This window comes from Molothrus aeneus, chromosome 18 (assembly GCF_037042795.1).
Source record: "Molothrus aeneus isolate 106 chromosome 18, BPBGC_Maene_1.0, whole genome shotgun sequence".
Lineage (NCBI taxonomy): Eukaryota > Metazoa > Chordata > Aves > Passeriformes > Icteridae > Molothrus > Molothrus aeneus.
Genome location: NC_089663.1, coordinates 81,138 through 103,600, shown reverse-complemented (window position 1 = coordinate 103,600; position 22,463 = coordinate 81,138). Strand labels below are relative to the sequence as shown.

At 60.7% G+C, this 22,463-nt stretch overlaps 1 protein-coding gene across 5 annotated transcripts; it reads right to left on the bottom strand.

Annotated features, from left to right (window-relative positions):
- Positions 1 to 799: 799 nt before the first annotated feature.
- Positions 800 to 21,901, bottom strand: SMTN (smoothelin). 5 transcript variants are annotated; one of them, XM_066562537.1, is made up of 22 exons: positions 21,761 to 21,901; positions 16,587 to 16,747; positions 16,251 to 16,344; positions 16,064 to 16,142; positions 15,686 to 15,969; positions 14,101 to 14,203; positions 13,700 to 13,917; positions 13,510 to 13,573; positions 12,226 to 12,318; positions 11,368 to 11,691; positions 10,326 to 10,429; positions 8,210 to 8,326; positions 7,041 to 7,199; positions 6,874 to 6,949; positions 6,440 to 6,604; positions 5,827 to 5,889; positions 5,599 to 5,662; positions 5,098 to 5,268; positions 4,879 to 4,999; positions 4,656 to 4,807; positions 3,163 to 3,336; positions 800 to 913 (listed from the first exon to the last, which is right to left on the bottom strand). In XM_066562537.1, exons 1-21 carry the CDS (start codon positions 21,809 to 21,811, stop codon positions 3,192 to 3,194), a joined length of 2,808 nt encoding a protein of 935 aa, XP_066418634.1. In that variant the 5' UTR covers positions 21,812 to 21,901; the 3' UTR covers positions 800 to 913; positions 3,163 to 3,191. The 5 variants fall into 5 exon arrangements, with proteins under 5 accessions (XP_066418634.1, XP_066418638.1, XP_066418637.1 ...); XM_066562541.1 differs by lacking the exon at positions 6,440 to 6,604; XM_066562540.1 differs by lacking the exon at positions 8,210 to 8,326.
- Positions 21,902 to 22,463: the final 562 nt, after the last annotated feature.

The window sequence follows — 22,463 nt, the reverse complement described above, 5'->3', positions numbered from 1 at the left end:
TATTATCTGGCTGGTGTTGGTACACGTGTCAGCGCAGGTGTAGAGATGTGACAGAAGGGCGAGCAGCGCTGAGCACATGGGTGGCCTGAGCTGGAGAGGAGAGTGGGGACGGTTGTCCCAGCTTGCACCGTTCACCTTGCACTCCCCTGGGACCCCTTGCTACTACCCCCTCCCCAGCCCACAGGTGCCCCTAATGTGGAAGTGCCTCAGGTGCACGTGGAGGTGGGAAGCAGGGAGTTGGCACGGTTGTGGAGCTGTCCCCAGGGAGGTGACACCAAGCAAGGCCTGCAGTGGGCAGAGAGGCTTCGTTGCAGGGGACCAAGGGAACCGCTGACAGGTGCTGCCTGCAGGATATACCACGACCCTGGCTGAAATGCACAGCCCTGCTCAGCCACAGACCCATGAGGTGGCCCGAGTCTGAGGGCACAGCTGTGCCCGCGCTACCCCAGGGACATAGGGATGGTACCTGCAGGGCAAATAATTCTTGGAGAACAAATAACTTAAAAGGCTGGAGTATGGGGTGCAAGCCAATGTGGGAGCATCCCCAGCAGTGCCCACCTGGCTCTGCTCACAGGGTCAGCCCACAGCTGGCCGAGGCAGAAGCAGCTCTGCCAAGGCAGAGGTGTGGGGATGCCCTGGTGGAAGAGTTCTCCTGTCCCCAGTGCCAGACCCGTGGCCCCCCAGACCCTCCCAGGCAAGCAGCTCCCTTGCCCGCAGGCAGCTCTGGGGTGAGGGCAGCAGTGGGGGTGGAAAGGGCAGGCTCTAGCACTCCTTCTGCCGCATGCGCAACTCGTGGCGACGCAGGTGGTTATAGAGGGACTGCACGTAGGTGAAGACGCACTTGGCGTCAGGCTTCTTCCCCATGATCATCATGTCTTCAACCTCCACCAGCGGCACGCAGTCCACCAGCGTCCTGCAGAGATGAAGCCTTCAGCATGGCCTCAAACAGGCTGCCACGTGTAGGGGCTGGGATGGGCACCCCACACTGCCCAGGGCCTGCTGGTGTGGGCACTGCTGCCCTCAGACCTGCTGAGCTCCTTTCACACCCCTCCACCCCACCCTGGTACCACAGTCCTGCTCCTGACACTGGGAAAAGCATGTGCTATCTGCCCTGGGAGGTGCCTGCCCCAGGGCAGGGGTTTCCCAATTGTCTGCACCCCTGGCTCCCCAGATGCTCTCCATCCCACATCTTGGTGCTGGCAATCATTCCCTGCTAAAGCCGTGCCCACCCTCCTCCTCTTGCTCCTCCAGCTGATGCTGATGTCCCCTAGAGAGAGTCCAGCCTGGCTGCAGGTGTCTGCTGTGCCCTTGCCTCAAACCCTACCAAGTGATTCAGGGAAAGCAGGGGGTGGGTCTTGGTTATGTGCTGCCCCTTACTCCTGCCTCAAATCCTGGCCCTGATGTTTTGCCTTCTCCTAAGCCCGGCCAGTCTGGCTCCCTCCCCTGCCCTGGACTGGAACCCAGGGGCTACCTGCACCAAGCCCAGCACACCCTACTGCCCTGCCTCAGCTCACTCAGCCCTGGCCTATCTTCTCCTCTCTCTGCCCCACCACAGTGCAGGGGTCCATGCAGGACCTGGCTCCAGGAGCTACCAGTCTTGTGGGACCCTGGAAGATCAGTTGTGGTTGTGTCCCCATCCCCATAGTAGCCTTGGGGCTCTGCCACTGCCCTTTTCGTGGGGTGGCCTACTCTGCCTTGCCACCCATCCAGTTCCCTGGGCTATGTCTCTGCCCCAGTTGGGGCTCCCTGGGTCCTTGAAGGGACTGACAACACAATTAGGAGTCATGATGACAACCAGGAAAGGCATGGAGCGGATCTGGCAACCTCTTGTCCTCTCCTTCCTACAGGGAGAGAAGGGGTGGGGGGCACAAAAGCAACCCCACCACTTCTGCCAACCCTCCTGGCCTTGCCCAGGCCCCACACCCCTACCAGGCACTGTTTCCCCTTCAGGCTGCTGCTGCTGCTGGAGCAAGGGCTGCATTGGCACTGGGGGCGGTGCTGACACAAACTGGCAGCACCTGCTGCTGCCATGGCCAGTTCAGCTGCTTTGGCCTGGGCCATTCAAGTTTCTGGCCCCAAGGCTCTGGGTGCACAAGGATGTCCCAAGGCAGGGATCTGCCCCCAAAGACAGGGTACACAAGGAGGGTCTGAACCCTAAGCTTGCCACCCACCACAACACCCTCAACCCCCATGCCCTGAACCTCCCCTCTCCCCTCCTGCAGTAGCCCCACTGCACACGTTGGCCCCCTAGAAGAGTCCCATCCCAAGGAGCGACCCCAGCCAGTGCCAGCCCCTGGGGAGCACCAGGGTCCAGGAGAGCCCCCCACCCTGAGTCCCATGGCCCCAGCCATTGCATTAGGTCTCTGCTGCCTGCTCAGTAGGCTCCAAGCCCACAGCCTGGCTGGCACCAGTCCCACCTCATGATTTGGCCACTGTGAAGGTGGGAGGGATAATGCTTGGGGCCTTGGGAAAGCCCTTGCCACTGACAGCCTGGCTTAGGGTAGTGGTGGAGCAATGGCAGTGCACAGAGAGTGACTCTGCCCTTATAAAGCCATTGTTTGGGCCCTGGTGTGCCAGCACTGTGCAGAGCCAGGGGAGCCAGAGCTCTAGCGCCAGCCAGGATGCCCTGAGACAGGCACAAACACTGCAGGACCTGAGCCTTGAGTCACACTTTCCAGGCTCCCGCTTCTGCCCATATATGAGCAGGCAGCCTCTTGGAGCTGGGCATGCACCCTGAGGCAGGGGAATGAGGCAGCAAGTGGAAGCAGTGATGCTGCAGCATCCTGAGGGGCCACCCACACTCAGACAGCACCATTCAGAACACCTTGGGTGGCATCCCCAGCAGCTGACCCCTGGGTCAGGCTCAGCCATGGGGGCACAGCTCTGTTCTAACTACTGCCCTCCCCACAGCTGGAGAGCAAACAGCACTCCAGGGTGAAACAGTACCCCCTGCCCAAACCTCCACAAGGTGCTATTCCAGAAGGCTGAAGCCCAGCCAGCTGTCCCTGCCAATTTCCTGCTAGGCCCTGTCTGGCACTGCCAGGACTTGCCCCTCACCCATCAGCATCCCCCAGCCTCATCCACAGCCGAGGCAGTCAGTTCCCTGCCAAGCCCTGGTGGTGGTGGGCACATGGGCAGGTACTTGGAGGGGAAGGTTCTCACCATCAGTCCTGGGGGGGGCTGACAATGGGCTACGACTTTTTGGTTTTTACCAGCCCCTTCTGGACCAGGCAGCGATAGAATTCCTGAATGTATGTGTACACACACTTCCAATCTGGCTCGCGCATCCGGACCATGTCCTCCACGTCCAGCAACTGTGGACAGTCCGCGTGCTTCCTGGGTGCGGGGAGAGAGAGGGGCAAGCCAGTGACCGCAGCCCAGTCAGGGAGGGGAGGAAGAGAAAACAAGAGACACAGATCAGTGCAGTTCCCATCCCACTGGCAGCTGCTCCGCTCTGGCATGCTCTGGGGATGCACGATGCAGGGGCAGGAGGGCTCCAGGCACCCCATGCCAAGGCCATTCAGTGATATTGGGGGGGCACAAGCAAGGGGGAAAGGGGCAGGTGAGTGGTGTGGAGAGGCGTGAAGTCCAGAGGGAAAGACAGACAGAAGAGGAGGAGGAGTAGGAGTGAGGTGTTCTGGCGCGCCAGGTGCTCGGGGTGCGGGTTCCAGAATGGAGCGGCGCTCTATACAGCTCCTATATAGAACCGCTGGGAGGATGGTGGGGGGAAAGCCCAGCCCTCCTGCCCAGCTCCACTTGGAACCGCGCGGCACAGCCCTGGTGCAGGAAGCTCAGGAAAGGATGCTCACAAGAGCTGGAGGAGGAGGAAGGACGAGAGGCCACCTGGCTTCCAGGCCGGAGAGATCGATGGCTCTCTCAAGTCCGCGCACCAGTTTCCCAATTAAGGCAAAAAATCCATTAACAGGAGCGCCAAGAGCCAGGCCCACAGCCCCCTTCTCGCTCCACCAAACAGCACCACGGCACCCTGGGAGCTTGTGGGAATCCCCATCTCACCCTGCCACCTTGGACATCAGCAGGATGGGACCCCCCACCCCCAGCCCTGCCCCCTGGCAGGGTGCTGGAGGAGAAGAGTGGGTGGGTGGGAGAGAGACAGAAGGAAGGAGAGAGGGGCTGGCTGCCAGCCCTCCAGCTAGGTGCACTCCCATCTCTCAGCACCCCGGAAAACAGAAGCAAAAAGGGAAAGGAAGAGACTGGAGAAGGTGCAATGGTGTTTGAGCCCCTACAACTGTGAAAGGAGGAACCTGGCATAGGCCAACCCTGCTCCCCCACAGGTTGCAGTCCCACACCTGGGCCCCCAAGATGGAAAGTACTGCTGGAAGCCAGGTGGGCTCATGGGGCTGTTGCTCTGCCTTTGGGTGCTCTGCCCCACATTCAGGAAACCAGACCCCTATACCCACCCTTGCCACACCAGACTGGGCTGCACTGGCCTCCTGTGACTCTGCCCATACCAGCTGCTGTTTGCCCCCACAGCACCTAACCTTGTTGCATTGCATGGGGGGAGTGACACCTACAGGCACCCACCTCCAGCACCATCAACTCCATGTGTCCCCACTCGCCCCAGCAGCGAGCAGGAGAGCCACCCCAAGCTGCTCCAAGCTATCCCAAGTCCATATGATGGCAAGAGAGGTACGTACTCTGCAGAAGAGAAGGCCACCTCGAAGTTTTGGCGGCGGTTCTGGGGCGTCAGCTTACTGTAGTCAAATGCATCAGGGAAGAAATTGTGGACCAAGGCACAGAAGGCCATGCCATCACTCCAGCTGGATGAGAAGTTCTGGATGTCCACGTGCTGAGAAAGCAACAAAGTTACCAAGGGACAGAGTGACTGGCCCTGGGACAGGAAGAGGAGGTGGCACCCACCTCATAGCCCCGGGTCTTGGCTCTGCACCAGTCCAGCAACATCTGCTTGATACTGTTGGCATTAGGCACACCAAAGCTGGAGGAGCGCTGCACAGTGGTCTGTGTTGCTGCAGGGTTTGAACTGTGACAGGAGACATGGAGTATTATCCATAGGTGCAGGGTGTTGTTATTTGTGCAGCAGTTACTGCCCTGGCCAGCCTGCCCCAGGCCCAGCCTCACCTCCCACCCTCCTTCTGCAGCTTCTCCATCATGGCCTTGCGTGCCTGAGAGGCCGATGTCTTGGGCAGGCTCTGAGCCTTCATCAGTTCCTTCTTCTTCTCCGCCTGACGCCGCTCCAGCGCGGCCAGGCTGCTCTGCCGAGAAGCACTCTCATCTTCACGGTCAAAAATGCTGGGAGAGAGACAGGCAATGCTAAAGGGGCTCTGGGCAGCCCAGAGGAGGGCAAGCAGTGGTCTCAGCCCATGGCCAGCCCTGGAACTCTGGAGACCTCCATGTCCTTGGGATAGAAGAGAGGTGGCTTAAGGTCCTCAGCTGGCAGACATATCTCTGTGCCCAAGGAAGGACCCATGAGAACCTCTGAACACAGTGGATGTACCTCAAGGACGAGGAGGCTTTGGAGTCACATTTGTGTAAGGACACTGCAAGCTGGGCAGAGGATTTGTGCAAACAGATAAGTGACAGGGACCATGTGGGGCTGTACCCACAGGCACCTCTGCTCACCTGCCTGTCTTTTTGGATGAGGAGCTGTAGGATGATTTAGTTTGAACGAAAGTGCTGTTGCCATCTGCAGAGAGAAAGGAAGGAAAGAGGCCCTGGGCAGAAGCTGAGGGCAGCTGTGCCGGGAAGGCAGGACTCTGCCTGCACCAGGGCACTGATGGCTCAGCAGCAGTGATGCCCCAGGGTTATACCCTGAGGATGCTATGGAGAAAGGGCAGGAAAAACTCTTACTGTCCGATCTCTTCACATAACTTGACTCCATGGTTGTAGTACGGGAGGTCTTGCTGCCATCACCTGCAGGGACAAAGCAACAGGAACTGCTGGGCTGGGAAGAGCGGCAGCCACAGACACATGCTGCTGCCAAGCATTCACACCCACTCACTGCAACAGGGAAAAGTCCCAGGTGGTAGAGCCATGGGCATAGCAGGCAGAGGGAGGACAGAGGGCACGTGCCCCCCAGGCAGAGAACAAAGAGGCAAGCGCAAAGCAGCAGGGCGCTGGGGCATCCCTCAGCCCCTGCAGCCACTCAGCTTGAGCCATCCAGGGACTGGGAGAGCAGGGATATAAGAGACAAGACACAGGCCAAAGGTGCAGATAAGGCCCTGCCATCCTGACATGGTTGGGGATTCAGAGCAAAGTCACCAGAGCAAAACCCTAATTATCCCCAGGCAGGCTCTGGGCAAGCCAGAGACTCAGCTCTGAAACACTGTCCTGCTCCCAGGACAGTCTAGCCAGACTCAGGACAGGCAGTGAACGGTAAAGGAGCTGTGGTGGCAGAGCACTGGGAAGGATTCTGCAAGGCCCCCAAAGGGCTGGCACACCCCCCTCCTGGCCCAGTCCATACTAGACTGGATAAGACGCTCAGTCTTGGTGACAGTGCTGCATGCCGAGCCATCGGCTGACTGAGTGCTCTGTGTGGTGGTGGTCTCTGTGGCATGGCCAGCCCTTCCTGTCACAGATTGGCTCCTAGCCTCCTGCAGCCGCTGGTCCCGCTCCTTCTCCCGCTGGTCTGCAAACATGAGTGGGAGATGGCATCAGCAGGGAAGTGGGGTGGTGCTCATTGTTTCTGCCACACCAGGAGTCCTGCAGCTGCTGCTGGCCCACAACTGGTTTGTGGGAAGGATGATGTCCTTGGTGTCACAAAGCCAAGGGGGCAACAGAGGAACCAGCACACACTGGTTCCTACTGCTTCCCCGCAGCTGGACAGCCACACTTCAGTGCCCTATATTTGCCACCACCACCATTCTGACCCCAGCAGGGATCACCATCCCCTAGTACCTCGCTTGCGCTGGCGCAGCTCCCGCATGGCATTTCGAATCAGCCGTCGTTCCTCAAAGTCTGTTGTCCGATCCAACTGCAGGAGGGGGAAATCATCATTAGTCTTCTGCCATCAGCTTGAGGTCCCTTTACCTTCTTGCAGGAGCCCAAACCAGAGGAAGAAGTACCATCTTATCCAGAATATCCTCATCCTCAATCTTGCTCAGCTCCTCGACATTCAGCTTGCTCCTTCTCTCCACTTCCCTCACTTGCACCTTCTCCATGCCGTTGGGCAGCTCTGGTTCTCGCCTTGGTGCCTGCTGCTGCTCCACCACCTCTGGCTCCATCTGCAAGAACATCACCATGCAGCAGAGCCTCCTGCCAGCTTGGCCACACCCCCACCTCTTCTCAGGGTCCAGGCCCTCATCACCCTGACACCTGCCCAGTGCTACATACAGGCAGTGAGAACCCTAGAGAGGATGTGCCACATTGGGCCTAAGTGCTCTCAGCTGGTGGGTGCCACAAGCATCTGCAGCACCCAAGGCAGGCAGGGGAACATGGCAATCTGCAGCACCCCATGCCCCAGGAAGACCCAGCAGTCCCTCTCTTCCTTCCATTCTGGCTGCCGTAATATCTCCAAATCCTGTCTGCTCCCCGGTAGGAGGTGGCTGGGTTCCCCAGCAAGCAGGAGTTGCCCACAGCTCTGGGCTGGGCAGTGGCTGTTACCCAGCAGTGGGCAAGGTGTTGGCAAGGCCTGTGCACACCATTAGCAGCACAGGGATTTTCATGGAATTAAGGGACTTAGTGTAGAGAAGAGCTTGTGCAGCAGGTCAAGAGCCTTCCTCTGCATCCCTGCCAGGATCTAGGCCAGTTCGGCCCCTGCCTGAGCACAGCCAAGTCCCTTTCAGCACAACCCCCCAGCAATGCATAGCAGGCAGTGGGCCAGGCCCAGAATAGGGCACAGGGCACCAGAGATGACAGAGTGGGGCCAGAGCAGCCATGCACACACCTGGTCCCATCCTGCATCCTGTGACCTGGTAAACCGATCCATGGCAAAGCCATCAGCCGGAGTTAACACTGGCCACATGCACCCATGCCACCACCTGTGCCTGATGCTGTGGTGGAGGCAAGACTGCTGCCTGGGGCCTCCCACCTGGCACACTGGGAATGCGAAACAGGTGGGTGCACAGCCCCACCACAGTGAGCCCAAGGAGTGGCAGATCCCCATGGAACCGTGTCCCCGTGCACCACTGCCACAGTCACACCTTGTGCCAGGGCTACAGATACCCCCAGGAGCCCTGGGGGCTGGTGACCCCCTCCCTTCCCCCTGTCATGGGGCAGGGCTGCCCACACTCACGCTGCTGTTGCTTCGGGAGAGATGCAGGGTTGATTGCTGGCGTGTACTGGAGAAAGTAGGTGGATGGGCCACAGGGACACTGGGCTCCTCAGTGCCCTCAAAGTGAGCGCAAGGGTCCTGTGCTTCCAGAAAGAGGGTGCTGATGTCCTCCCTGCGGGGCACCTGCAGCCCTGGTGCCAGCAGATTGAGGCGGCGTCCCAGGTGCCCCAGCTCTGCCCGTAACTCCAGGTGCTCCTGTTCCAATGTCTGAAGTGCCTGTGCCAGCGCCTGCACTCGCTGCAGAGCCCACTCCAGCTGCCCCTCTGCTGCCCCCCGGAATGCCACCAGCTCCTGCCGTAGCTCTGCCAGCTCTGCCATCCCAGCCTGCGCCAGCCCCTCCAAGCTGAGCCCTGGCATGATGGCGGTGCAGGCGCTGCAGCGAGCCCCGTTCAGCTGTCCTGCTGCCCTTTATAGGGGCCCAGGCACCCCCCCGGCTGGAGGCTGGCCCGCTCCCTGCCTGTGGGCTATTCTGGTCCCAGCAGCCGGGGGTCCCGTGCAGGGGTGCTGAGCCAGGCGCCACACTTGGCAGCACATCCGGCTGTGGGACCAGGTGGCTCAGCAAGGGGATCCCTGCAAGAGGCCCCCCCACCCCTGGAGGCTTCCAGGGCCAGATACCAGCCATGGGGCTGGTGGGGACTAGCCCTGACCACAGCAGTGCTGGGTGAATGAAAAAGCCAACCACTGCTGTGTTCTTCTGTCCAAGAGCCTTCCCACTCTGGGCCAGCATTGTCCACAGCACAACATCTCCAGCCCCAGGCTGGCATTGGTGCAAGGGCCTTGGTCACAGCACAGATTTTAGGTCTTCATACCCCTGTGCTCCCCAGTGCCTGCCCCAGGGGGAGCAGGTCCCTGCACAGGTACAGGCAGCACCCCACAAACAAGAAGACATGCCACTGTGGCTACTGCCCCCAGGTCTCTACAGCCTGCTTGTCCTCCAACCAAGCCCTACATGGCAGGGCTGCCAGCACCACTGCCTCATGCTCCTTCTCCTCACTGCCCACCAGGAGCATACCTGGAGGCTGCATCTCCTGCCAGGCAGCCAATGGGTCTCAGGTCCCCCACCTCACTTGACAGACCCATTAATACCTTAATGAGTTCTGACAAGTGCTTGGGCCAAGCATGCCCAAACGCATTAGCACAGGGAAGTCACCGCACCGCAGCCAGCTGCCCAGAGGCAGGACCTGCTGGCAGGTGTGGGCAGCACCTCTAGGCACTGCCTGCCTCATGTTGGCAAGGGCTGGGCTGAGGATGGGGTGAAGCCAGTGGTACCACAGCCACTGGCAGTGACACAGGCCACCCACAGGGCCGTTCCTGCAGAGGCAGCCAGGCGTGCGCAGGGCCATGAGTGAAACAGAGCCACGTTTGACATCCTGGCTCCTGCCAAGGCGGCACACGGACGCCTTGCATTACCCTAGATGGGCAGGAGCAGATTAAAGCACTTGAAGGGCTGTCTCCTGTGTGCACCCAGCCCCAGGATGGCCACAGCCTCACAGCCTGCCCTCTCTGCAAAGACACTGCAGAGGGGTTGTTTTTTCAGTTTTTTTTTCCTCCAGCTGCACCCAAGAATCCCTCCTCGGCAGGCTGGGGCTTTGGGCACTCTCCACTCAGGATGGCATAGCAGAAACATGAAAGACCCTAACCCACAGCTCCAGGGTGCTTTAGAGACCTTTGAGGAGTAGCTCCCCTCCAAGGCAGGCTCCCCAGACACATGGCCAAGGTCCATCCCCACGAGGAAAAACAGAGGGGTGGTTGGCAATGGGTTTTTCCCTGAGCTGCTGCCACCCTTAAAGGTGTTTAAAACAAAGTGAGACCCACAAAAGATTCCTCGTCCCCCTCTGCGCACCTCCCCAAGTGTCTGAGTACATGGTGGCACAGTCCAGAGTGCAGGGGGCTCATTCAGGGCAGTGCAACCACACACAAAGTCCAGGGTCTCTTGATGAAAAAAACCCTATCAAAACCAGACAGAGCCTCTGCGGCATGCTGCCTACACTAACTCCTTGGTCCTGGTCTCCAAGCCCTGGAGCTGCCAGGTAATGGCCAGGTGCAGCACAGCCCCACAGACCCCCTGGGCACTCACCTTGGTGACATTGCTGCTGACACTGCTGATGTTGCAGATGCTGCTGACGCTGCTGGGGATGGTGGTGATACGGATGGGGGCATTCCGCAGATCCAGAGTCACCTCTGCAAGGGGAGCAAGAGGCATGTGGGGTCTGAACCAGCCCACAGGCTCAGCCCCACAGCTGGGGAGTGGCTCTGGCTGGGCTATCTGCCTGCCTCACACATCCTGCCCTAGCAGTGAGCACTGAGCTCTGGCATAGGGAAAGGGCTTTGGGCGTGAGCAAGAGATGGGGCAATTGAGACCCCTCGCTGCCCTGGCTTATCATCCACCCCAAAGAAGGGCGCTTTCTGCAGTGTTTCAGCTGGAGCCAAGACCCCCCAGTGAGAGGGATGGCCACATCTGCGGGCAAGCAGGATTGGGGCAGGGCTGTAACAGACACGGTGCAGCTGTGGGATGGGACAGAGCGGGATGGCGTGGGCTCCCCTGAACCAGCAGGTCAGTGAGGAGAGGATGGGGCAGGGCTGCAGGGGCAGGGCAGGGATTGGAGAATGACCCCAAACATAAACACAGTAAGACGGTAGGGCTAGGGACAGGCTGCAGGGCAAGATGGTCTCCTCGAACTGAGATGCTCCAAGCACAATGAGAGTGCATGCCAAAGGATGAGGGCTACCAGGCATGCTTTGTTCTTCTGGCAGCACTCAAATGCCCCTGCTGCCACCCTGCCACCGATCAGCACCCACCTGGCCTGGCTCAGCCTGCCTGCCTCCACCTGCCCATTTGTGCCCATCAAATGTCAGTGCCCGACGGCCCACTGGCATCCACCTGCTCCACTGCCCAGCTGTGTACACTGTCGTATTAGGAGCACAATCCCGTAGTGCTTACAGCCCAGTAGATGTCCATTCCCGTGCGGTGCCCACCTTCCCGAGAGATCCACACCTTTTTCAGTCCCACCTCCCTGCATGACACCCATGCCCATCACCCCTACAGTGTCAAGCCTTACGACAGATGCCATCTGCCCACTGGACCTGTCCTGCACACCCCGTACCCCATCAGTGCCCACCTGCCCGCTGGCTGCCGGGAGTGGCCGTGATGCGGGGCGCCAGGGGCTGCACGCGCCCATCCTTGATCTCGATGGTGAAGAAGGTCTTCATGGCGTCGAGGCGGGAGCCGGCAGGGCGCGGGGCCGGGCGCTGCTCTGCGCCGCCGCTGCCCCGCGCGTTTTGAGCGGGCGCCGGCGGGGCCGTGCGGGGCCCCCGCTGCCATTGGGCGGCCCCGGCCCCGGCCCGCCCCCCCGCGCCGCCCGCCCCCGCCGGCCCGAACCGCTGCGCGCGCTCCCGCACCGAGCCGGCGGCGGGGGAAGGCGGGGGTCCCGCGGGGAGCGGCGCTGCGGGGATGGGCGCGGGGTCACCGGACTGCGGCCGCCTACGCGTGTCCCCGCCGGCCTGGCCTCGCACCGTGCATGCAGCGCCCCGCGGTGCCCCCTGCGATACACGCTGCCCCCCATCCTGGGGTGCCCCCTGCGATGCATGCTGGCCCCGCCCCGGGATATCACACTGCGCATGCAGCCCCCCCTAGGTTGCCCACACGACGCACAATGCCCCCGGAGTGCCTGACCGTGCATGCAATCCCTCACGTGCTCACGGGAGGTACTGCTGTGCCCCAGAGATCCCATCATAAGCCAGCATTTCCCAGGGTGGCTGCAGCCCCTCAAAGCCTCTGCTGCCTCCCCCCACTGCACATGGATAGGAGGGAGGGAGGGAGGGAGGGATTCTGAGCAGGAAGCAAAAGGGGCAGGTAGGCAGCCAGCAGCATCCTGCGGCATCCTGGCACTGCGGAGCTCCACACCTGCCCAGGCTCCAGCAGGGACATCCCACCACTGGGAAGCAGAGAATGGAGGCAGCCATCACTAGGATCTTACCCGTGGGGCCAGCCAGGGAGGAGGGCACCAGCTCCCACCGGTGAGTATTTGGGCGAGGCGGGGTCCCCATGACCTCCTGGGTGGGCACTGATGCTTGGAAGAGACAGGCCAGGGAAGGAATGACAAAGGAGGCAGAGGGTGAACACAGCACAGGTGCTACTGGCATCGCCCCACCACAGCACAGCACCCTGCAATCTCCCTCCCCATCACTCCACACTCCCCAGAGCTTAGTGCCAAAATCCATCAGCACTTGTGGGCTGCCTTGCACCCCAGGCATGGGCTCTGTCCTGCAATGCAAAACCACACTGCAGAGGGTAGGCTGTGTGCCGAGCAGTGCAGTGGGGGGTCCCTGGGATCTGTGTTGAAAGGTTGGGATCACCCCTGTCCTCACCAGGCCCTGGCATATCATCGCCTCTGGAGAGACCTTGAAGGGGCCAGGTGGCTCAGCCTTCAAGGGTGCAGGCAGAGCTCTCTGCCCTTGGGCTGGAGTCATTGATGCCCATGGAGGGAGGGGGCTCAGCTTCTCCTCAGAATCCAGGTTTGAGCCCCCTGTGAGGCAAGGGGGGGGTCAGATCCTGCACACTTGCCTCTACCCCAGGGCTGTGCCATGCTTCAGCCTATCACCCCTAGCATCTTCCCAGGGCTTCTTCCTTCCCAGGAGCCAGCAGCCTCCAGGGGCTCCTCAGAAGGACAGCAACCTCTGCCTGTCAGGGCAGCACCCCTGACCCTGGAAGCAGAGAGCTGCTTTTTGGTTTTTTCCACATTTCCTCTTGGCATAGCCATGGGGATGGTTTTCCCAGCAGTAGGAAGAGGGCAACCGCTGGCCACTGGAATCCCTCAGGGCTGTGGGGAGGCCCTGCAGGGTGCTGGGCCCAAGGTGGGGGTGGTCAGAAGCCAGCCGTGCACAGCTCCCAGCCTTATTGGGACAAAGAATGCAAAAGGCCAGGGTTTGCTACTGGCACCGATTCCCTTTCATGGCCCTGCAGTAACCCGGCCAGAGTGGGAGCCCCAGTTAACAGCCTGCCTTACACCCAGTTCCCTGGCTGGGGTGGGCATTGCCACCACTTGGCTAGGCAGCAATCGGCCCCCAGCTAGGGGTGGCCTTTGGCCTGGCCGTGTCCTGCACTCACATTCCTGGCCCAGCACACGTGGGCTGGAGTCATGTCCTTAGGGCTGCCTGCGATGTACATGCTGCAGGACAGGGGAGCAGGGGGGCCTTGGGGTGGCACTGCCCAGCTGGCAAGGGGACAGCTCTCATGTCACCCCCCTCAAGGCTACACTTACCCACTGATGGCCTCTCACGTCTCCCACCTGGCCCCAGCACCTGGCAGTGTATCCCAACATGAAGCTGTGGGAGTAGAGGGGCAGAGCACTCAGCTGGGGGTAACATGCAGTCCACCCATCAAGTTGGCTTCACCCACAGACTGCCAGCCCTGGGCAAGGAGGGCAGTGGCAGCTGCCACCAGTTTTGTACCTGGCTGCCAGCACTGGGCTGGCCCGGGATGAATTGCTCCCCTCTGGGGCTTTGTGACACACTGGGCTCTGGGGAGCTGGCAGGGCTGCCCAGGTTCCCTTCCTTCCAGGCTGCCTGGGGCTGACCCTGCTGCAGGTCCTCACCATCATCCTCAGGCTCTGGACTGGGCTCTGGGGCTGGCTGCAGCTCCAGGAGCATGAGGTTCCCCGAAACCACAGCTGCGGGTGAGAAGAGTCTCTGCTCAGGTAGCCTGCAGCTGCCTGCAATGCATCCTGCAGCCCCTCCAGGCACCCGGCTGCCCTGCCCACCACTGTGAGATAGTATGCCCTCCATCGTCCTGCAACTGGCCCCAGGCATGCAACCCAGACAGGATTTTGCCATGGACATTTGTGGGAACTCACCCTGAGCACCAGGTTTCTGGGGGTCTCCTGCTTGCTGGCTGCACAGCTCCTGCATCCCGGCTGGGACATGCTCCTGCTCCACCACATCCTCTTGCTTGCGGGCCTGGGGGGAGTAGAACCAGCCCCGCTCCAGTCTCCCACTGGGCCACCATGGCCCATTCCAGCCAGGGATGCATAGGTTGTGGACTCTTCCCATGCTATCCAGGTGGCTGCCTGCAGGCTGCTGGGAATTGACAAGCCAGTCCCTGCACAGGGGTCACAACAAGAGGCTCACAGGGGGACAAGTGTCCCCACACCCTGCTGCATCCTGTGGGCAGGGAGAGAGACAGTGTCTAATGAAGGCGGACCCCAAACCTGCCCCATGCCTCTAGCCCAGGCACTCCAGGGCTCTGTGATGCAGAGAACATCCAGTTTTACAATACCGTGTCCCTGTCAATAGCACCTGCAGCTCTGCTTGGCAAATGATGAAATATTCCAAACATAGGACCACATGCAGGTGACAGATCTGTCTCTGACATAAGTCAGAGCAGGGTTGGGGTGTCCTGGTGTAAGCTAGGAAACAAGGTGCCAGTCCTGGCTGTGCCAGTGCCTCTAGCAGCACCATGACTCTAGGGCAGGGGGAGATGAAGAGGGGCCTGTACCCTGAGAGGGCACAGGAGAGCCAGGCCCCAAACCCAGGAATGGAAATGGCCACATAGAAATCAGCCAGATCAAGTGGAACAGCCCTTTCAGCTGCTCAGTGATCTCCCAGCCCAGCCAGGGCTTGGGGGCAGCATGGCAGCACATCCAGATGAGGAGGCAGACAGTGCTGAAAGGTGGCACAAGGCTACATGCCTTTGGCAGTCTCCTGCTACAGCCCTGGGGCAGGCAGAGGAAGAAGCAGGGCTGGACAGAGGCAGATGGGAGAACCCACACCTTCTTACCCGGCTGCAGGTACACCCATTGCTTCTCCTCTTCCCACCCTTGCAGGGCAACCCCACAGGGTTGGATGCAGAGATCTCCTACCACCACAGAGTCTCTGCAGTGTCATCCCTGCTGCACTGAAAACCCCAGTTTGTGCTCATTCCTTGCAGCTCTGCCCACCAGTTTATCCCTCCCCCATCCAGAAAGCTCCCAGCAGCTTCAGTCCAGAATGAGCTCTGGCCCCTCGAAGGCTAGGAGGAATAGCCATCATGAGAAGGGGGACAGGGAATTGAGGTTTCTACCCATACAGGAAAACTGCTGCAGGAGAGATGAATAGCAGTTGCCTCCAAAGAGCCCCATCCCCAAGAATTGGAGCAGAGATGGGTGCACCACGCGCACCAGGGGCTCCCAGATCCCCACCAGGTAGCATCCTTGGGAGAAGCCCAAGGGGCACCCTGGCCTGAAGACCCAGCCCCAGCTCACCACTGCTGGGGCCATGCTGGCACCAGCCCAGCTGTGTTTTCCCTGTCCCCAAAGACCCCAGCCCCACCTGTCTCAATCCCTTTGTGCAGGCAACCACAGCTTGCCCAGGGCTCTGTGCTCCAGACAGGCTGCCACAGGAATCCCCATAAAAGGTGAAATCTTGAACAGTCCCACCCCCTGCAGTGCTCTACACACTCACCACTGAGCCTTTGGGCTGCTGGGCAGGGGCCTGCTTCACAGCCTCCCCATACCCACTCTCCTCTGGCCCAGCCAGTGGTGGCTCTGCATCGTCCTGTTGGCTGCTCTTCCCACTTTTGTCTGTGCCTGGAGGCTTGGTGCTGTCCTCACCACAGCTTTTTTCACTCCCGGTAAAGACTGGTGTTTCAGCATTGTCCCTCTGGAAAATTTTCCTTTCCCCAGGCACAGTGGGGGGCTTGGTGCCATCCCTTTGGCTGCTCTGCACATTCCCAGCCAGGGTTGCAGCTGGGTGGGAGCAAAGATGGTGTTCAGGAAGGAGCTGCCCACCTCTCACACCTTCCAGGGCTTCCCCCCCAAGAACATGGGAATGGTGCCTCACCTTCAATCTCCTCAGCCCGCAGCTTACGGATGGCAGCTCGGATCAGCTTGCGCTCCTCATACTCACCCGCTGCTCGCAACTGCAAGAGGGAAGGACCCAGGAAAGCCCCGGCACAGGGTGACCCATGGTCAGCCCCAGCACAAGTTCCGTCCCAGCAAACAATCTGGCCCAGCACATGGTCGCTCACCAGTTTTGTCAGTTCCTCCACGCTGGTGATGGCCTCGAGCTGCTCAGACAAGGCAGCCAGGGCTGCCTGCTGCTCCTCTTCCAGGCGCTGGGACCTGAGCAGGGTGAGAGGAGTGGCCATCTGGGAGCTGTCACAAGTGCTTGCGGGCAAAGTCCCCTTGTGGGCAGCTGGCAGATCCAGGCAACAGGCCCCACCATGCACCAAGCTGCTCTGTGCCATGCTGCTCCCACCCTCATGTTCACTCAAATCTGTCCCAGCCATAGCGGGGCCAGGTACCGCAGCCCCCATCTCCCAGGGCAGAGGCAGGGAATGACCCCAGCTCACGACAGGACTCACTGTGGCCAATTCTCCTTGTTGTCCTGTCGGTGGCTGCTGCGTTCTGGGCGGAAGCGCTTGGATGCCAACGTCTCCTCGTCTCGCTCCAACTCCTGCCGCTGCAGCTCCCGGATAGCCGAGCGGATGCGGCGCCGCTCAGCCAGGTCCAGTGTGGCCTCCAGCTGGGTGCACAGGGCAGGGCTCAGCACTGGCTCTGGCTGCTGAGTCCCCATCTCAGCCCTGGTGCTGCCCTCTCCCACACTGCCATGAGTTGCCCACGCTCTGGACAAAGGCACTGTCTGTGTGTGGCACCCACGTGCCCAGTGCACGCTGCCCGGCACTGCCAGGCCCTTCAGGAAGTGGGCACGGCCCCCCCCAGGACAGGATGCTGGAACCAGCCATAGTGAAGAGGGGCTGTCACGGTGGCACCCAGACCTCTGGGCATGTAAAGGTCAAAGAGACAAGCATGGGAAATGAACACCCACCAGTGGTCCTACTGCCTGCAAGGGTTGGTGCCCTGCAGCTCTGCCCCTCCCAGTAGCACCAGCTCTGGAATGAGTCCTCCTACCCATGCCAGTCCCTCCAGCAGCAAAGGGACAGGACAGCCCATTCCCTTCTCATCCCCTGTTCCCCAGGAGGTGCTGGTTGAAAGGACCCCAGCATCCCACCAAGGAGTCAGCTTGTCCACCCTGCAGCCCTTCCCATCCTCATTCATTGCTAGCACATAGCAGGTGGCTCTTGGAACCAAATCCATGAGTGGGATCTGTTCTAAATCCAAGTCCAACCCTTTATTCCCAGTGTGGGAAGCATAGCCACAACTCACCCACAAATGCCCCTCATGAACATCTCACAGGCACTCCAGGTGCTCTTCAGCCCACCAAAGGCCAGCACCTGGCAAGGGCATGCAGAGCTGCTCCCCCTCTTCCAGATCAGGTCAGCCCCACTACCAGTTTTTCCAGAGCGCTATGAACACACCTCCTGATGTTCAAGGGGCAGAAGGCAGCCAGATATGCAGTGAGAGGCCAGTCAGGGCAGGCATGGCCCACTATCCTTACACTGTCCTGCTGTAGGACATCAACACCGCCCTAACATCAGGAACCCGGGAGGTGATTTCCCATGGAGCTCATTAAAATAAACCAAATGACCAACACCAGCTGCTGTCAGCATCAAGCTCCATTGTGCTGGGAGAAGCCATGGCTATGCCATAGGACAAGTGCATCAGTCCCTTCCCTTCCTATCCCATGGGCCACTGACAGGCCACCCATGCAGGCTCTCCGGGTTCCGCTGCAGCAGGGATCCAGGGTTAGTCCCTTGACTGGACCTGAACTGAGCCACACTGCAGGCACCACACCACTACCTGTATGCAGACTTCTCTGCAGAGAAGCTCTCTCTCCAGAGAAGCTATCTCCCTTTGCCCTCTCTGCTTGGAGTTTGGTGATATGGGAGGGTATTCCCATCTTAGTGAAGCCAGCAAGCACAGATCAGGCACAGAGATGCCGTGTGCCATCCCAGCAGCAGCCAAAACTGTTGTACTCTAACCTTTGCCAGCCACAAAGCCCAATAGGGAGCATTATCCTTCCCCAACTGGGAAGATACTGGTGGCCAGGACTACCAAGCCCTAGGGCAAACCAACTCTAAAAACACACATAACCTTTGGGGGAGCTGCCTGGAGCCAGGGTGCTCTTTCCTTCCCACCCCAGCAGCCCCCACCATGCCAGCAGGCAGCACCATTCCTTCCAACAACCTGGCTAGACCTGAGGCCTGCAGCCCACTCTGGGCTTTTATCCAGAGCAGGCACCTCTGCCACCACAAGGCCAGGGAAGCAGCTGGGAAGAGCAGGAGCCACGGCACTGCCAGAGCAGTGGAGAGTGTTGGAGAGAAAACCAGCACCTCCATCCTCATGGGCCTCTCATTTCCCATCTGCCCTAGATGGCTGCTGGCATCCCAAGGATGCCACTACAGTGGGGACAACTACGACCAGGAAAAAGGCATGGTCCAGCAGCAATGGCGGCCAGCTAGGAAGCCTGGCTCCCTGCAAACAGGGCAGCATAGATGGGCTGGGAAGTGGTGGAATTTGGTTCAGCTCAAAATGAGGGGATGAAGGCAGAGCTTTGTGGTAAGGACAAGCTCTCCCTGCAGCCATCCAAAGGCTTTGAGAACAGGAAAACAGTCCTCAGCTGCATATTGGGTGGCCAAGGCCTTGGCTGTTCCCTGAATAAGCTGCTGGCAGTGAGTGGCTTGGCCCAAGCAGCTGGGTCAGGCTAGCTGGTTGGGGGAGAGAGGAGAAGGGGCGTGTACACAGCAGCTGCAAAAGTCATGAGTGCCAGGAAAGGAGGACACAATGCAACACCACCCCTGCAGACACTGGTGCAGAAAACATGCTGGCACCAGTGTGTGCTGAGTGGCACCCACCTGCCAGCTCTGGGGTCTGCCCTATCCAGGAGGCTCCAGCTGGGACCTGACATGCACTCAGGTCCTGGAAGGCTTCTCCCCACAGGAGAAATGGCAGGGCAGGAGAAAATGCCTTATTCCAAGCCCACGTCAGCAGGGAGCTAGAATGAGGCAAATGAGCAGCTTTGGAAGCACCGTAGCCAGTAGCAAGAGAAAGCATGACGGAAACCACAACAGCTGCGAAGGACCAAGGGGCCCAACCCTGCCAGCACAGGAAGACTCAGGGATCGGCACATGCCAGGGGCCTCATGGGCCCTGCCCAGCTGCCAGCAAATTAATGGTTCCAAGCAAACACCCTCCTTGGCACACAGAGTGCCTTTGTGAAAGGGCACTGGCACAGCACCCGTAGGCTGCTTCCCCACTGGTGCCCAGCACAGCAGTGCTCAGAGCCCTGGTGCAGTGGGCAGCTCCCCCAGGAGGGCTGCAATTACCCTGGCATCCCCCATGGCTCTTTGGAGTGCTGCAGCACACAGCAATTTGGAGGCTGGAGCCTGGCCACAGGGAAACTGCTTTGGGACATCTGATGAGCCTGGAACACTGAGCACCGCCTACAGCCTGAAGCTTCACTGGCACCTTTAGAAAGAGCCATGGGGAGCATGGCTGCCCCCCCGGGCAGAGGAAAGGAGGAAGGACACTGGATGACAGGGATATGGCAGGGATGCAGTGCTTCTCAGAGCCATTGAAGATTTGCCAAAGGCTACTGGGTATAAGAAGAAGGGGATCTCATGGCAGCAACTTTCCTAGCTCAAGCCTGCCCTGCCTCTGTCTCCAAAGGTATTTATATCCTCCTTAGTCAACCAGACTAAGACTTGGAGAGGCTGGGAGAGGGAAGCATTCCCCAGCCCAAAGCTGGCAGACCTCAGCCTGGAGCTCAGTACAGCTGTAAGCACTCAAACAATCTCTTGCTTCTGGACATCCACCTAAGGTCCACCCTGCAGTAGCACCCACCCCATCTCCCACAGCTCCCTCCTCCAGCTTCTCCAAGACCTTGGTCACCTTTATGCTGCACCATTGGTTCATCACAACCGGCCTCCCTGGGACTGGGATACCAGTGGGCAGCTGGGGAGGGAATCATGCAGATGCCTATGGCAGGAGTTGCAGGGCAGGGGCTTCCTGGCAGCTCCCAGCCCAGCCAGCACAGGAGTGAGGGGGCTGCAGGGACCTCCTCAAGTCCCCCAGCCTTCTTCTTTCAGTTTCCCTGGGGACATTAGATGCTGCTGCCTAGGCGTCACTTGAGACAAATGAGGAGAAGCAAGGCAGAGTGGAGAGCTGGGGAGAGCAGAGAAGACGGGAGGAAGCTGTGGGAGAGGCAGTTTTCCCTTATATGGACTAATCCTCTTCCAGCTGAGTGGAGCCAAAAACCTAACCAGAAGAAAAATAATTCCTTCCCTGCCTCATGCCAGCTCAGTTGAGGCTCTCCCCAGCTTGTGCCACACAGCACAGGGAAATGTGGGTCACAAGCACATTGCTCTGGGAAGGCGAAGCCTCAGCATGTCGAAGAAAAAGCATCCATAGAAGCAGTGCTTGCTGCAGGATGAGATCCACCTCCCTGGGCTGGCCAGACACCAGGAACCCACTGCTCCTGAGGCTCCATCTCAGATCAGAGACCTTGGCTGGGATGTGGCAGAGCTGGAGCACTGGCAAGATGGGAAGACACCCTGACCATCCATCCCCATGCCTCTGGATAGACGGTCCATTGGCCCCGACATCACCCCACGAGAAGCAAGTGGGGTCCTCACATCGAACCACGGGCAGGTCTGCGTGTCGTCACTCCGAGCTGGCTGAGGGCTGCAGGACAGAAGGCTCAGCCGGGGGCAGCCCTCGTGCGGACCCACTGCACAGCCCTCACTTCCCGCCGGCATCCCGACTCTTTCCTGTTCCAGCAGAGCTGCCTTCCCGGCTGACTCAGCTTCCTGCTGTGACTATTCCCCATCACTGGCCCGGGCCACCCCGGCTCAACCCCCGGGGCAGCCAGCATAGCCCTAGCCCCGGGCCGGAGGTCCCCGGGGTTGCCCAAAGCCGGGCACTAGTAGGGGCTTCCCGGGACACCAGACCCGGCTGAGTATCCTGAGTCCCTTTTCGGGATACGGAGGCCCTCGTCCTCCAGAGCCCACCGGCCGCGGCAGCGCACGACTGCAGCTCTCGCTCCTGGGGCAGCGCTCCGGCCGGTGGGTGCCCCAGGAGCCGCCGGGCAGGAGGGGATGGGATGCAAAGCCATTCAGGCAGAGCCCGGGAAGTGCGCCTGGCACAGCGCCAGCTCCCCGGCAGCGCGGGAGCCCGCAAGGAGACAGCGGGGAGCAGGGGACTGTGCCAGCATCGGGGAACGATTCCCCGGGATCCGCCGGCCGAGAAGATGGAGCCGGGACAGGCGGTACGGCCAGGCGCGGTTGCGAGCAAAGGGCCAAAAGCGGCCAGAGCAGCGGGGCCAGAGTCTTCGGAATCACCAGAGCTCGTGCTGGAGCTCACCCCGGCCCAGAGCCCGACCCAGGCCAGTGCGGGTCCCTCCAGGTGCTGCCGCCTGGGACCAGCGCTGGATCTCCAGCGCAACAACCGCTCCCAGAGATGGCTCCAAGAGTCCCCCGGCCGAGCAACAGACCCGAGGCCCGCCCGGTCTCATTCTGCCCGCGCCTGAGACAGCGGCCCCCGGCCCGGGGGTGTTCAAGGAAACTCCAGGCACGATCTACCACCGGAACCGCCGCGGGCGCGCACCGTACCCAGAGACCCAGAGCAGTCTGGGGACTTACCAGCTTCCGCAGCGCTCCCTCGTCCATCCCGAGGAGACTCTCGAGAGACATCCTGCCCGTTGGGCCCGGGCTGCTGCGGCCGGGACCCGGTGTCGGCCGAGACAACAAAGCGCGGCCGGGGCGGCGCGGCCCTGCGCTGGGTTCCACTGCGCTCCCGCCCCGCCCCGCCCCGCTCCCCCCCTTTCCCGACTCTGCTCCGCTCCCGTTCGTGCTCCCAGTAGCGCCGCAGGGCCACCGCTTCCCACCGCCCCGCCTCGCCCCGCCGCCGCCAGCCCGGCCCGGCGCCGCCCCGCCGGACCTACGGGTCCTGTATCCCGGTGCCCAGGCCTGTTCTGGCACCGTGTAACAGCAGCCGTGCCGTACCATGCTGCGCCGCACTCACTCCCGTCCCGGACCCCACGCCGGTGCCGGCGTGGCAGAACTCGGGCCTGGCCACCTTGGGGTAGCACCCCAGGGTGTATCGCTGCCCCCAGAGTGTCCCCGAGCCCAGCCGGGCCGCGGGGACTCCCCACCCGCAGGAGCTGCTGCGCCCCTCGGCTTGCGGGATGCGGGGCAGAGAGCCACCAGCACCTCCTGCCCAGAGGCCCTCCCCACCGGGCCCGGGGGATCACACCGTGGGATGCCCCTGGATGATCTGGGGAGCTGTTTGAGCTGCTCCCTGACACCGCTGCAGGATTAATGCTCAGGGCACCCCCAAAAACTT

Coding starts and splice junctions, on each gene's coding strand:
- SMTN (XM_066562537.1), bottom strand. CDS start 21,811: ATGTCTCTCGAGAGTCTCCTCGGGATGGACGAGGGAGCGCTGCGGAAG. Junction 10,430..11,367: donor TCCCGGCAGCCAGCGGGCAG/GTGGGCACTGAT, acceptor CTCCCCTTGCAG/AGGTGACTCTGGATCTGCGG. Junction 5,890..6,439: donor TGAGCGTCTTATCCAGTCTA/GTATGGACTGGG, acceptor TTGTCCCTGCAG/GTGATGGCAGCAAGACCTCC.